Source organism: Giraffa tippelskirchi, chromosome 9, assembly GCF_054371585.1.
Source record: "Giraffa tippelskirchi isolate mGirTip1 chromosome 9, T2T-mGirTip1v1.2.pri, whole genome shotgun sequence".
In the NCBI taxonomy this organism is placed as follows: domain Eukaryota; kingdom Metazoa; phylum Chordata; class Mammalia; order Artiodactyla; family Giraffidae; genus Giraffa; species Giraffa tippelskirchi.
In genome coordinates, this window is record NC_137283.1 from 146,987,220 (window position 1) to 147,003,388 (window position 16,169).

A 16,169-nucleotide genomic window follows, 5' to 3' on the forward strand; every position below is an offset into this window, starting at 1 on the left:
AAACTATGCATTTAAGTTGTTCACAGTTAATGTTTATGCTTTTGAATTGTGGTGTTGGAGAAAACTCTTGAGAGTCCCTTGGATGGCAAGGAGTTCCAACCAGTCCATCCTAAAGGAGATCAGTCCTGAATATTCATTGGAAGGATTGATCCTGAAGCTGAAACTCTAATCCTTTGGCCACCTGATGTGACGAACTGACTGATTTGAAAAGACCCTGATCCTGGGAAAGATTGAAGGCAGGAGGAGAAGGAGACGCCAAAGGATGAGATGGTTGATGGCATCACTGACTCAATGGACGTGAGTTTGAGTAAGCTCCAGGAGTTGGTGATGGACAGGGAAGCCTGGTGTGCTGCAGTCCATGGGGTGACAAAGAGTTAGACACGACTAAGCAACTGAACTGAACTGATAGTTAATGTAACCAATGAAACAAAGACATGGTTCTTTCATTATGTAATATCTTCCAAAGTCTGCTGCAGGATGGCAGAATCTCAGTAAAAGTTGTCCACAGAAATATAAAAAATTCTTTATCTGAGAAGCTTATGATTGCATAATAATGATGTGATCTGTCCCAGCTACTAAAACCATATTGGCTAAAATTTTGGAAACAGTTGAAGACAAAATATTGAGGGGTTTATTATGTATGTGAAATCGTGAAATTACTATGGTTTCTCTGGGTGAAGAGGAAACTTTACTGGTCATTATGAGAAATTTTGTGGAATCATCATTAATTTATTCACAGTCACTCTGATGGCTTCATCTCTCAAGCTTTGACCAGTATTTAAGTTGATCTCCTGGCTGCTGAACTTTTTGATGATCACTGTAGGTGGACTTCCTGGTGGCTCAGATGGTAAAGAATTCCCCTGCAATTCAGGAGACCCAGGTTTGATCCCTGGGTGGTGAAGATCCCCTGGAGAAGGGAATGGCAACCCACCCCAGTATTCTTGCCTGGAGAATCCCACAGACAGAGGAGCCTGGTGGACTATAGTCCATGGGGTCACAGAGAGTCGGACACAGCTTAGCAACTAACACTTTCTTCTTTTCACTTTGGCCTCAGGTCTATCTTGTCTGCCACTTTTGGAGACAGGTTCTGATAGGAGCTGCTGCTGAGTCACATGACATGGAGCAGAGAAGGAGCCCAGCAGATCTCCTGTGTCTTGCAGGTGGCTGTGGCTGAAGCAGGGCCCAAAGTCTTTTTAAAGTAAACATTTATTGGCACATTACCCACATAGAGAAAAGTACAGGAGGAAGGCAATAGCATGAGTATGCAGAGAACTCTTACTTCCAATCTTTGCTCTAGCTGATCCCACCACCTAGAACTCTCTTCCACCAGATGTACTCAGAGCTTCCTCCTTTCCTGCTCACAAGTCCTTACTCAAATGGCATATCTTTCTTAAAAAGTTAATTTTTACAGGAGCCAAATGACCTATCTTAGTGACGCTTTACCTGAGCATCACATGCAAAATTGCACTCCCCAGTTCCATGTGCCTCCTCCCTAACAGGACTGGGACTAAGATGAGGCAAGTCAGAAGCCTCCCGCACATACACTAAAGAGATCTGCCCACCCCCACCCCGACTCCACTCAAGATCTTGCAAGTGCAGGGTGGACCCCACATGCTGAAAGGTTTAAGTGCCTCTAAAGTCTGATTCCTAGGCCTCTTGCCTCCTATTGGTCCCTGTCCTGGACCCTATTCCTCTTTCTTTCTGTGTTTTTCTCAAAGCCCTTCTCTAGAATAAGAACTTCTCAAAGATAAGGATATGATCTATTCACTGATGGTCTCTAGCCTTGATGCAGTGCCTGGCACTCTGAATGCATAATGAGAATGAATGAATGGCTAAATAATTGACTGCATATGCCCTGCAAAAGCATTTCATTCCTTCTTCTATCAGTATACTTACTCTACTCTGTCAGAGTTTTGAGCTTCTTAACCTCAGTGATCATCAGGTCTTTTTATTTATCTGTCCCTGTGCATCGTACCATGTCTGACATACGGTGCCACTAAATAAAGATTGGATAAGTAAATAAATATCTGCCAACTTCTGAGATGTAATTTTGGTTCTTGGTATAACATATCATCACTGTCATAACTGTTTTTACACTAGGAAGAGCCTAGATCTTGACAATAACTGGAGATGATGTGACTAAGGTTTGCACGAGCTGCTGACCCCTCTGCAGCTGTTTCCTCACCTGCAAAATGTACATAATTAACTTCACTCCATGGAACGGTTGTGCACGTTAGTTTAATTCTGTACAGAGTTCCTCACACATGGGCTGGTTCAATATATGTCCATTTTTGTGATCATTTTATATTCCTATATGATTTTGTTACATTTTCCCTGTAATAAGTTACAATGTAGGGATTTTCCTAAATTGATATTTTTCTATAGTCCTTGCCAAGCTTTCAATCCCTCCAATTTTTTGTTTTCTTAAATTCTTCATTTTCATTTCTCTTGTTTATGTCCTATTCCTTATTATTTCTCTCTTTCCTTTCACATACATTATTGAATAATTAATATGTGCCAAGAACTGTGCTAGCACTGTAAATGCAAAGGAAACCTAAACATCAGCTGGTTTTCCTACAGACCTAATTAGGTAGGACCCATGTCTTTATTCTGTTTAGTTTTCCAGGCATTTCCCTCCTGAAGAAAATGTCTCTGTTTCCTTTAATGTATTGTTACTTTTCCTTCATTATATTCTCCTGAAGCTGCTTACTTTCTTTTATCCTTTTCTAAATAAAGCTTAAACTAAAAAAAGTCTATTTCAAGTTATTCGGAAACATATTCATAAAAAGAACACTTGCTGTCCTATGGCATAAATAAGACTCCTACAGTGTATATGGAATTGAATCATAGCCTTGTGTGAAGCAGCAAGTCATCTAGTCTTGCTAACAATAAACAGAGCACCAGTACATGGGATGTAAAAGGAATCGAAACAGTTTTTGAGTCTTGGGAAGTCTTGGTCCTTCAAGGAAAATTTCAATGAAACATTAAATCTCTTATCATGACTCAGAGCTGTCATAAAAAGTGTTTTACTGTAACAAAATGAAACAATATTCAGTTATTGACTATCTACTACATGCAAAAGAAATATCACTTAGTATAAAAATATAAAAATAATTTAAAATATTTGTGATATGAGGAGATGAAAACATAAGTTAGAGACAATAATTTAAGAATTTTTTTAAGTATCTGAATGAAGCATATCTATCATATACATGTGGGTCTTCCCAGTAGCTCAGATGGTAAAGAATCTGCCTGCAATGCAGGAGATGTGGGTTTGATCCCCTGGTAAGGAAGATCTCCTAGAGGAGGAGATGGCAACCCACTCCAGTATTCTTGCCTGGAGAATCCCATGGATAGAGGAGCCTGGCGGGCTCCAGTCCATGGGTTCACAAAGAGTCTGACACGACTGAGTGACTAACACTACTATTTCTATCATATACATGTGACACAATTAATGGACAAAAGCTGACTAACTTGTGGTAGTAAAATGCCAACTATATCTTATTAGAAATTACAGAGGATTCTAAATAAGATAATGTTTCAGAGGGTTCACTGAACCAGAAATACTTCCTGGAGCCTGTGTCAAGACTCAAGTATAGTGACATAGATGAACTGATGGAGGAAAGAGAGTTCTTTGAATGGAAAAGAATATTCTTTCTTTTATTAAAATATATTTATTTCTTTACTATATTGTTGCATATTAAAACCATGGATTAAGCAACATGCACTCTCTCTCTTGCCCTCCTTAAAATCTGTTCTCCAAACCATAGCCATAATAATCCCTGCAGAAAGCAAGTCAGATGAAAAATCAGATGATATATCTGCCCTACTTGAAACCTCCCTCCAAAACAAACAGTTATATAGACATTAATGAGGACATAATGTCTGTTTGGTGGACTTATATAAGAAATCACTAACAGTCAGACTCAAGTGCAGAAAAAAGGATTGGGATCTAAGTAAACACCTGACCAAAGAGCTTATATTTTGAAGATATTAGACAAGGGAGGCACTAAATTTCCTCGAATGGCTTAATTACATTTTTAAAAAAGATTCAACTCAACCTTTATTCAGAGGGCACCTTCTGTGTGCTCTTGGTACATTTCTTGATGACTGTAATCTAAAAACAGTGAAAGTAAGGCATGATTCCCTTCTCATAGGAGTCCACAGCCCACAGAGATAGTCTTGGCAGTTGAGTTGCATGTTACTCGGGAGTGAGAAGAAATTAAATCCATGTTACCGGATTAGAGGCAGGGACCAAAATCCAGCATGCCATTTCCTTCTCCATGAGATCTTACCAACTCAGGAATTGAACCCAGGTCTCCCGCATTGCAGGCAGACTCTACTATCTGAGCCACCAGGGAATCTTAAGCCTGGAGGGGTAGCTGAGAGACAGAAAGACAAGTCTCATAATTTAGATGTTATATGGCAAAAGTTCACATATTTGGTGGCTGAATAAGAAGGAGTAACTTAAAAATTCCATCTGAGCAGTTCCTTTTTCATTAGTTATTAAATGTGTAAGCTAATCACTTATTCAGTCATTCAAAACCTAACGTTAAGTATTTTCCATGTGACAGTTACCCATAGGATCTATTTTTCACTAGTCATCTTGCATAAATAATTTGTTTAGAATTATTATCTTTTGAATTTGTCTAATTCATAGTATTAATTTTATAGTTAGGAAAAAGATAAAGCTGAATGACAAGATAGACAATATTGTGTACTTCTTACACTAATTAAAATAATAAAGCAGTACTTTTAAAAATTTTCCATAACATTAGAAAAACTTGTAATTTGGAATACAGTATAAATTTGGAATAAAGCATACAGTTAATGCTTACTCTGAGGATAGATATGGATTTTTCAAAAAGACAATTTGAGTCTACTTTCTACAGTTATTTGAAAGTAAAAGAAGAAAAAGAAAACATTTTACAGTTTCTGAAAATATATTGTCATGGGATATTTTTCATGTAATTTTAAAATAGTGGTTGATTAATACATTTTGACCTGATCTACAAGAAGATAATTTTATCCTCACAAAGGATAGGGTTTATATGATTTTAAGCTATGGCAATATTTACTGTTTAATTTCTGACTTTACATATGAGAATATTTGATAATATCTAACATGTTAGGGTCCCATCACTTCGTGGCAAATAGATGGGGAAACAATGGAAACAGTGAGAGACTTTATTTTTGGGGGGCTACAAAATCACTGCAGATGGCGACTGCAGCCATGAAATTAAAAGACACTTGCTGCTTGGAAGAAAAGCTGTGACCAACCTAGACAGCATATTAAAACGCAGAGACAATGCTTTGCCAACAAAGGTCTGTCTAGTCAAAGCTATGGTTTTTCTAGTAGTCATATATGGATGTGAGTGTTGGACTATAAAGAAAGCTGAGCACCAAAGAATTGATGCTTTTGAACTGTGGTGTTGAACAAGACTCTTGAGAGTCTCTTGGACAGCAAGGAGATCCAACCTGTCAATCCTAAAGGAGACCAGTACTGAATATTGATTGGAAGGACTGATACTGAAGCTAAAGCTCAAGACTTTGGCCACCTGATGCGAAGAGCTGACTCATTTGAGAAGACCCTGATGCTGGGAAAGATTAAAGGCGGGAAGAGAAGGGGACGACAGAGGATGAGATGGTTGGATGGCATCACCACTCGATGAACATGAGTTTGAGCAGGCTCCGGGAGTTGATGATGGACAGGGAAGCCTGGTGTGCTGCAGTCCATGTGGTTGCAAAGAGTCAGACACGACTGAGTGACTGAAATGACTGAACATATTAGGGAAAGACTTCTGTTTCCAGCCATGAGAGAGTAAAAAATTTCAGACAGCATTCTGCTGTAAACAATCAGAAAATTTGACAAAATACATGAAATAACTGTGTTCAGACATTGGAAAACAGTGTATGACCTTTATTTCAAAGAATTGAAAGGAAACAGAGAAGTGAACCCTAAAATCATTCAGGCATTCTGTCTGTAGGCAATTTCCTGGTTGTTGTGTAGTGAGAAAGAACACAAACAGAGTTTGGCTATCTTGATAATTTAAGAAGACAGAAACCAAGGTTTAGGAGAGCCAAGGCAGATAGAATCTATAGCGCATAGAAAAGAAGAGAATGAATCAATGCAGAAAAAGAGTTCCAGCAGTTGGCGTATGAGTTCCCATCAGTATTTGACTCTATCAAATAAGTATGAAGTGAAAGTGTTAGTTGGTCAGTTGTGTCTGACTCTTTGCAACCCCATGGACGGTAGCCTGCCAGGATGGAATTCACCAGGCAAGAATACTGGAGTGGTCAGTCATTCCCTTCTCCAGGGAATCTTCCCCACACAGGGATTGAACCCTGGTCTCCTGCATTGCAGGCGGATTCTTTACCATGTGAGCCACCAGAGAAGTCCCCTGCATGAGTATAGTAGAATTCAAAAAGTCCAAGGAAATAAAAATTACTGGGGTGCTGGGTTCCCAGAGGCCCCACAAGGCTGGGAATTGTCCCAGTTACCATAAGCCAGAGTAGAAATACCTTGCTGAATACACAGAGCTAAGCAGAGAGCCCAGCAAGGTCACACTTTAAGGGTAAACTATTCCTAGAGTAGAGAATATTCTAGACTTGCCCTAAAAGATGAAAAACAAGGCTCAAACTGAGCCACAGGCAACCAGGCTGCCTGCCAGAACAAAGGCCAATACTTCAAGAAAAATAATCCAGCACTCTATACCTTATGTACAGCATCTGGTTAAAAATTTTTAGACCTATGACAAAGTGAGAAAATGTGACAAATAACCAGAAGGAAAATCAAGCAATAGAAACAGTCCTAGATATTATGTTGATGATGGAATTAACAGTCAAAGTAAAATAGCTACTATAAATAATACAAAAGGGTTTAAAAGAACTTGCGTATCATGAGAAGACACATGGAGATGGATTTTACACAATGAAAAACAAACAGTATTAGAAATCATATTTTAAACAATAGGATTAACAACATATTAGACATTATGAAAGTAAAGATCAGGGAGCTTACAACATAATATGAAAAAGAAGAATGTACTTTTACTTTTCAGAGAACTATTAATGCATATTAATATATATATAATGATAACATTCAACTGTTTAATTTCTTTTATAAAAGAAATGATTATTGAAAATCCTCCAAATACAACATGGAGTGAACTGAAATTCACATCTGAACTCTAAGGCAATGAGGTATACTTCAATCCAAGTATTTGAGATTCCTCAATATGTACGATTTTTTTGGAAAGTTAATCTTCAAAAAAAAAAATCAGTATGAAAGTAAGTCCTCATCTGAAAAAAGAAACTAAATTTAAGGCATATGAAATATCCCTGTGTTATAGGTCATACGGAAAGGGGAAGTCAGTTGCTGCTGGATTTGCACTGCCTGCAAAGAGAATGAATATGTGCAAGATGAATTCACTTGCAAAGCTTGTGACTTGGGATGGTGGCCCAATGCAGATCTGACAGGTAGGAACTGTCTCACTTGTCAACCTTGTCCTGAACATTGACTTCTGCAATGTGCCTGTTGTTTAAAATGTGAGTGATTAACTCACATCTTTTTCAATATTTATTTACATTGTTACTGCTCATGTCAAAGGTACTCTTAAAGCTCTTAAAAGTTTTCCATCATCCATACTGAAAGTTTATTTACACATGAATAAAAGTGTATTCAAAGAGTATTCTTGTATACCAATTGTTCCTGTTTTTCTTTTTTTTTTTAATAAATTTATTTATTTTAGTTGGGGGCTAATTACTTTACAATATTGTAGTGGTTTTTGCCATACATTGACATGAATCAGCCATGGGTTTACATGTGCTCCCCATCCTGAACCCCCCTCCCACCTCCCTCCCCATCCCATCCCCCCGGGCCATCCCATTGCCCCAGCCCTGAGCATCTGCCTCATGCATCGAACCTGAAATGGTGTTCTGTTTCACATATGACAATATACATGTTTCAATGCTATTCTCCCAGAACGTCCCACCCTCACCTTCTCCCTCAGAGTCCATAAGACTATTCTATGCATCTGTGTCTCTTATTCTGTCTCGCATATAGGGTTATCGTTACCATCTTTCAAATTCCATATATATGCATTAGTATACTGTATTGGTGTTTTTCTTTCTGGCTTACTTCACTCTGTATAATGGGCTCCAGTTTCATCCATCTCAATAGAACTGATTCAAATGTATTCTTTTTAATGGCTGAGTAATATTCCATTGTGTATATGTACCACAGCTTCCTTATCCATTCATCTGCTGATGGACATCTAGATTGCTTCCATGTCCTGGCTATTGTAAACAGTGCTGCGATGAACATTGGGGTACACGCATCTCTTTCAATTCTGGTTTCCTCGGTGTGTATGCCCAGCAGTGGGATTGCTGGGTCATATGGCTGTTTTTCTTTTTATAATTTTTATCTGAAGATATTTCTAGTAACCTGAATTTATATTTGCAAATATTTCTTGATCATCTAAGGTACAAAAATAAGTGAAACACAGCTTCAGTTTTATTTTACTTAACATATATCAGGGAAGAAACATGTAAGAATATAAAACAAAATAGTTATTTTAATAATGTGCTTAATCACTCAGTCATGACCGACTCTTGCAACCCTATGGACTGTAGCCCACCAGGCTCCTCTGTCCATGGGATTCTCCAGGCAAGAATACTGGAGTGGGTTGCCATTTCTTCCTCCAGTGGATCTTTGCAACCCAGGGATCAAACCTGAGTCTCTAGCATCTCTTGCATTAGCAGGCAGATTCTTTACCACTTAGACACCTGGGAAGCCTCTATTTTAATAAATGTTTCCCACACTCTACTCTCTACCTGGAGTTTCTTTCATCTCCTTGTCTGCCTGATAAATTTTACAGTAGTTGTAAAGTTTGTGTCCAACTCTTTCATTTGGTCTTGGAACTTGTTCAGTTCAGTTCAGTTGCAGTTCAGTAAAGTTTGTTAGGCAGACACAGAGATTTAAAAAAATCCAGATAGGAGGTAGAACATGGGAAACATGAAAGCATGTAGTACATTTGGGGAAAACCGTGGAACAAGTATATGGGGTTGTTTGGTAAATCAAAGGGCCTGGTAGAGATGTGGTCAGAGATGAGATTGGATGAGGACACTGGAAGCAAATGGTAAGGAACTTCTGTAAGAACTTACTCTACATGTTTGGATTTTGGCTTTAAGCATAGGAGAACCACAGAGGCATTTAAAGTGGTGAATAATGTCATGATATTGGGGTCTCAGAAAGATAACCATGGTGGCAGTATGGACAAGGATAGTGAACCTAAACTGAAAACAGAGAGAAGTGAGGAAGCTACTGTGTTGGTCCAAATGAGTCATTTCAAAGGGTGTGAACAGAGCAGCTGCATGGAAGTAAAAAGGAATAAATGAATGCAGGCAATGATTTACTCATAAAATCAGTGGGATTCCTATGGATGGATTACCCAAGTTTATAAGCTTTCCAAGAGTAATGTTCAGATATGTGAGTTTTGGGGCTTCCCAGATGGCACTAGTGGTAAAGAACCTGCCTACCAATGCAGGAGACAGAAGAGACACAGGTTCAACCCCTGGGATGGGAAGATCCCCTGGAGGAGGAAATGGCAACCCACTCCAGTCTTCTTGCCTGGAGAATCACACGGACGGAGGAGCCTGGCGGGCTGCAGTCCATAGTGTCCCACAGAGTTGAACACGACTAAAGCGACTTAGCATGTACATATGAGTTTTGATTTCCAAAAGCTCTGATATGACCTTACAGATGACACGTGTGTCACAGATGTTGTTCATAAATTTTAAGAGTGATAGAACCATAGAAACTTTGAGTTCATAGAGACTTTATCATCTGAATAACGCAGTCCTTCATTTTAGAACATGAAAGCTGAGGCCTGGAGAGGTGTGCTTTTGTGCCCAGGGTCATAACTAGTTAGAAGCAGGGATCATTGACTGCTGATCCCATGCTTCCCTGGGTGCTGTTGAAAATCATTAGGGTAACATTCATGAGTGCTGTTTACTTTTTCACTTCTTCCCAAATAAGACACTGAAACTAAAAAACTGTGTGGCTTATTCAGAGAACATCAGAAATGGCTGCCAAAGTAGAACAAGGTCAATAATTAAAATTATACTTTTTAAAGTAAGAGACCGTGTAAAATGTTAATATGGTTAGAAAATAAACTGAATATCAAAGCTTTTAGCAATCACCTGGTACAAAGGCCATTTTAAAATGAAAAGAAATTACAATGTTTTTGAAGGTACAAACTCTGTCTCACCTGTTTTTTAATTCTCTTGCTGAAAGCTGGTTTTCAGCTTCAAATATACCTAAAAATCACCCAGGAATTACTCATCTGCAGAGATCCCCATTCACTAGTTCTGAGACGGGACCCATCAGATTCTAGTCCCTGTCTCATCCCTTGGGAAACTCTGGCTCACAGCCTGGTGCCTTGAACATACATAATTACTGCCTGATAAATGTTTGTTCTATTGAGAGAATTAGAGAGAAGGAACTCACCCAAGTTCATCTAGGTCAATACAGATGGTTAATAGGAGAAGCCACCTCGAGAATCCAGGGTTTTTGTCTCTGGGTCTAAAGACCTTTCTTTCACTTTACATTTATCTCATGGTTGCATGCATTGGACTGACTTGAAGAAGCTTTTCCAACCTTGTTCTGGACACAAGCCTCCTCCCCGACATGCTCACATCTTCACGAACTGATCTTCTTTCTCAGTGTGTGCTTCCTGTCCTGTTTATCTTAAGAAAGCAGTCTCCTCAGATCACCCTTGTGCTTGAAAACTAGGTTTGACTTCAGAGTCAGTCCTCTCTGCTTTTTGACTGAGACTGCAGCTGACGAGAAAGAGAATCAAAGACAAAACTAGCCCCTTTTTAGGATTAATCTTAAATGTCAGAAGTCCTGGCTTTGAGATACAAGTTTTCCTCCTGTCTACATTTTTGGAGCTTCCCCAGACTTTTCCTACTGTCTCAGCTTCCCTTTAATTGAGACTTCTCTCATACATGAAAAGAACTTCTATCCAATATTAAAATAGGAAAAACTTTTAAGATCTAATATAATAACGGAACTCAAAGTCATAGGTTTTATCCCCTAGAGAGCTTCCATTGTGGATATATTGTCTGTCCACGGCCAAATGATAACCATCATAGATTAGCAACAATTAAAAACAAAAATCTTCCTTAATTATAAATAGATGAATTTTAATGCAATTATCTTTCTAGAGAATTAAATCTACTATCATCCATCATATGTGTAAAAATCACTCTAACATTCAAAAAAGTTGAGCCAAGCAACCGCCTGGTATCTGGTAACAACAGGCAAGTGGCTAAATTTGGATCATACATCCAAATTATGTCACAACTCTTATGTTTAAGATCTTTCAGAATATGCATCTTTAATCCTCATTTATATTTACTTTTAATGGTGCCTATTGTTTCTGCATCTCTTCCTCTCTTTCACATGAATGGAAAATGAGGTCTAATTTGCCACTTACTGGGTGCCATGTCAGGCTCAGAGCAAGGGTGCAGTTCATGGCAGTGTTTTTGACTGTTGCCATGGTAGCAGTAGTTGTGAAAAGAGAAGACTCACAGGCAGAGAAAAACAAAAATCAGTAAAATACTAAGAGGAGTATATACATTGCCTTTAAGTAAGTGTTTTATTTTCATGGGTGGATTTTTTGGACTGAACTTTAGTTAAAATGAGAAATCATTCTTCTTTGGAAAATAGTGCTTTTTACTGAAGGTAAAGTTTGTTAAAAATATGCTTAAAATCATCTTATCGGATACTTTTCATATATGCTCCAAAGACTAAAATTAATGAATAAAAACATGTTAACAAGTGAGTCTTTATTCTTATTAGGGTATGTTGCTTTTTGGCTATGAAGAAAAAAAATGTATATTTCTTAGAGAAAGTGTCTTCTGAAGCTGTTAATAAGCTTCTCATGTTTTCTTCTTGGGAAAATGCACATTTTAATTCAGCATTTAAATTTCACACTTTACTTCTTATGGTGCATAAACAGAGATTACTTCTGCCATGACATACAACTTGATAATGGTTTAACAATTCATGGACCAATTATAAGAAACCCAATGCTACTTATTCATTTTAAAAAGTCAAATAGTATAAAATAATTCCTCATAAAGTCAGACTTCCCTAATCTTACAATAAAAATATTAAATACTGTTATAGACATTAACTTTTAACTATTTTTCCCTACCTAACAGTTGCAGCCACCTCTCATGTTATCTACTTATTTACTTACTTTTGTATTATACAAAACCACCTTCTTTGTGCCAGGTATGTTTTTGAGATATTGGGACATATGGGTGAATGAGACAAGGTTTATATCCTAGAAGACAAACTTCATATACACAATGGAATATTACTCAGCCATTAAAAAAATACATTTGAATCGGTTCTACTGAGATGGATGAAACTGGAGTCCATTATACAGAGTGAAGTAAGCCAGAAAGAAAAACAACAATACAGTATACTAATGCATATATATGGAATTTGAAAGATGGTAACGATAACCCTATATGCGAGACAGAATAAGAGACACAGATGCATGGAACAATTTTATGGACTCTGAGGGAGAAGGTGAGGGTGGGACGTTCTGGGAGAATAGCATTGAAACATGTATATTATCATATGTGAAACAGAACACCATTCCATGTTCGATGCATGTGACAAGGGCTCAGGGCCGGGGCAATGGGATGACCCAGAGGGATGGGATGGGGAGGGAGGTGGGGGGGGGGGTCCAGGAAGGGGAACACATGTAAACCCATGGCTGATTCATGTCAATGTATGGCAAAAACTATTACAATATTGTAAAGTAATTAGCCCCCAACTAAAATAAATAAATTTATAAAATAAAATAAAATAAAAAAAAAGAAACATTAAAAAAAAAAAAAAACTAGACATGTAAGCAGACAATTATAAGTCCTGGAACAGGACTATGTACAAAATTTCATATGAGTACAGAGAAAAAAGCAGTCATCTTTTCCCTGGCAAGAGAAAGAGGAAGGGACATTTGAGCTTAAAGATTGAATAATAAATAGAATTTCCCCTGGTAGGTAATTTATATTAATGTAATAATGTTAGAGAAAGCATTTCAATGAAGCCTTATGCAATTGTGAAGCAGTATTGTAAATGTTATTAAATGCCCCCACACACTTTAGGTGGAATAATTGTGGCCTATCTTTGTTTTTTGTTTCATATTAAATTTGTCTTTACTTAATTGGAAAGAATTCAGATATTAAATTTTAACCTCCTCTAATGCATTTGGATGTTATAAGTGAGCCAATATTTAGTTCAAAAATTAGCAGTTAACCCTTGTCCTTTTGCTCAGTAGCTTGTAGTCTGCTAGAAGGAAACTGACTTGTCTGGGGTAACGCTAACCATGAACACTGCCAAGTCCTTAGGTTCTCAGTGCTTTAGATACAGTATGCACAACTCCTATTAAAGTCTTCTCCTTGTGCGTGCCAGGTAGGCTCAGGCCACTCGTTCTAAACCACTGATTGAATTTAACCACCACCCCTTCCAGTCTTGGGATTACCAAACACTGGAGGTTGGGAAACCCTTCTCTTTAAAAATATAGGACAAATAAAGTACATTGCATCATATAACATATATGGATAATGGATATTTTGTCTAATTCCCTCAAAATAGTGAAGCTGCTGCTGCTGCTGCTGCTGCTAAGTCGCTTCAGTCGTGTCCGACTCTGTGCGACCCCATAGACAGAAGCCCACCAGGCTCCCCCATCCCTGGGATTCTCCAGGCAAGAACACTGGAGTGGGTTGCCATTTCCTTCTCCAATGCTTGAAAGTGAAAAGTGAAAGTGAAGTCGCTCAGTCGTGTCCGACTCCTAGCGACCCCATGGACTGAAGCCTACCAGGCTCCTCTGTCCATGGGATTTTCCAGGCAAGAGTACTGTAGTGGGTTGCCATTGCCTTCTCCTTCTCAAACTTAGGATGTCTTAAAAAAATAGAAAAAAAAAAGGAAAGGAAAGAAGAAAAAACAATTTTTAAGAAGCTTATTCAAAATGTAAATTGTCAATCCCAATCCCCAAGTGATTCTGTTTTGGGTGGTCCTGGATTGACATTGAAAATCCTGCTTTTCACATAGGAAAAAGAATCTAGGATCATCACAAAAGATAAAGCAATCTTACTGATTGGGTAGGTATACTGCTTTGGGGTATTGTTATGACAAACTGCTACTGTTGCAACACAAGAATACTTAGACTTCTACTAGAAGGATGGTTTTCTTCATTTGTGTATAGTACACTGGGTAAGGTAGGCTTAATTTACAGCTAGACTTTAAAGACTGATTACCTATGGAGATGGCTGAGTATCAGTCTTTAGTTTCTGGTTACATTAATGTGTTAGTTGCTCAGTCATATCCAACTCTTTGCGACCCCATGGACTGTAGCCTGCCAGGCTTCTCTGTTCATGGAATTCTCCAGGCAAGAATACTGGAGTGGGTTGCCATCTCGTTCTCCAGGCCAGTGGAGTTTTAAACTTTAAACTGGTTACATTAAGGGGGCTAGGATTTATGATTTGCAGTTTAAAGTTTGAAACTCCACTAGCGACAACCAAAGTTAGTTCATTTACTGATGCATATTTTATTAGACAGATCGACTTAGCTATACAACTTGAGGGCCATGAAAGACTTCAGTGAGAGTTTCTATCTTGTGCTATCTCAAAATCAATGTTCATTGTGCAGATTTTGGTAGCTCAATCCACCAATAAAGCATGCCCTTGTTGGAATGAGCCCATCTTAAATTTGAGAAGTGCTAGTTTTGATATCTTGAGAGAATTACACAAAGTATCCATCATGTCCACATATGTGAGATAATGTACTTATTTGTCCTGTTTTGAGGTTTAAGGAGGAGAGTTACCCACCCTCCAGGGGTACCTGGATACCTCTCAGCCCTGGCTGCTGACCTGCACTGTCCTTCTCTCACTGTACTTTTCCCTTTGCCTTTGAATGAAGACATTACATGAGCATGTTCTGTGAGTCTTCTGAATCTTTCCAAGTATTTGAACTTGTGAAATATTTGCATATGCAAAGATTGTCCTAATACTGTACTTAACAATAGTACTTGGATTATTGAGTTAGAGTATGATTGTCTCTAGTAAAACCTAGGTTTAGACAAGTACTTATTACCAGTAAGGAGAAAATTAAGGACAAAAATTGTATAGATTTTAATCAGTCAAGAAGAAAAGTATGAATAAGCAAGAGAATACAAAAGAGAGTATGATACATGTAGGAATCTGAAGATAATCCTCCACAGAAGACCATGTGTAACGATCATGTTGCTTCAGAGTTCTTGCGTTAGTAGTTAGCTTCCATGAGCCTTCAGCTTCTGGAGGTTCTCTGAAAATCCTCAGGTTAAAATCACTTAGAAATGCAACCTCCAGCAGTATTAAGGTTCCCTTTTATTTGTTCAAAAGTTTGAGAATGAGGACAGCTTTCTATAACTTCAATTCATGAATAAATGTTCCAATGAAATGTTTCCATATCCCTACATTGGTAAGTTGGAACATGCTTGCTAAGACTGCAAGTCTGATCATATTTTAGTTATTATAAGTGTTGTGGTTTGTCAACAGGAGAATGCATCAGAAAATATTCACACCGCTTAAACTAATGTATATTTATAAACCACGGAAGGAGATAACTGTAGGCAATGCATTTGGAGTTACTCACAGGGTTCTTTCACAATTGTGTCAGTCAGTATCCCCACCTTTACAGTTTTCCCAGATTAATTTAATTACACATGAAGCATGAACTGGTTGCATCTGCTATCCTGGAAATGTTTTCCCATTACTGTTTAATTTTGTGGCAAATTTGTTTCTACTGAAATGAATTCTTTCATTTTTTTCCATCAGAATTTTATCTGGTGTCTATTGGATATTTCATGTGGTGCTGCCAGACAGCCATTCTGGCTTTGCCAGATAATATCCTTGTAGATCTGGCATTTCTTTTAAGAATTTCTTTGCTGGCTAGACTTTGTGTTCCTATAACTGAATTCTTGAACTTCTCTATTATACAAAATATCCATCCTGTCCACATATGTGAGCTAATGCACTTGCTTGTCCTGTTTTGTTATTATTAATACACTATTCATTATTGTTTTATATGAGACTTGTGTAAGGACTCT

At 38.0% G+C, this 16,169-nt stretch overlaps 1 protein-coding gene across 1 annotated transcript in view; it reads left to right on the top strand.

Annotated features, from left to right (window-relative positions):
* The window catches only part of GRM1 (glutamate metabotropic receptor 1), a 447,850-nt gene that overhangs the window by 385,324 nt on the left and 46,357 nt on the right, over positions 1–16,169 (top strand). The window contains exon 11 of the mRNA XM_081529880.1: positions 7,353–7,479. Within this exon, the coding sequence (XP_081386006.1) occupies positions 7,353–7,479 (127 nt within the window). The remainder of the gene's footprint in view (positions 1–7,352; positions 7,480–16,169) is intronic.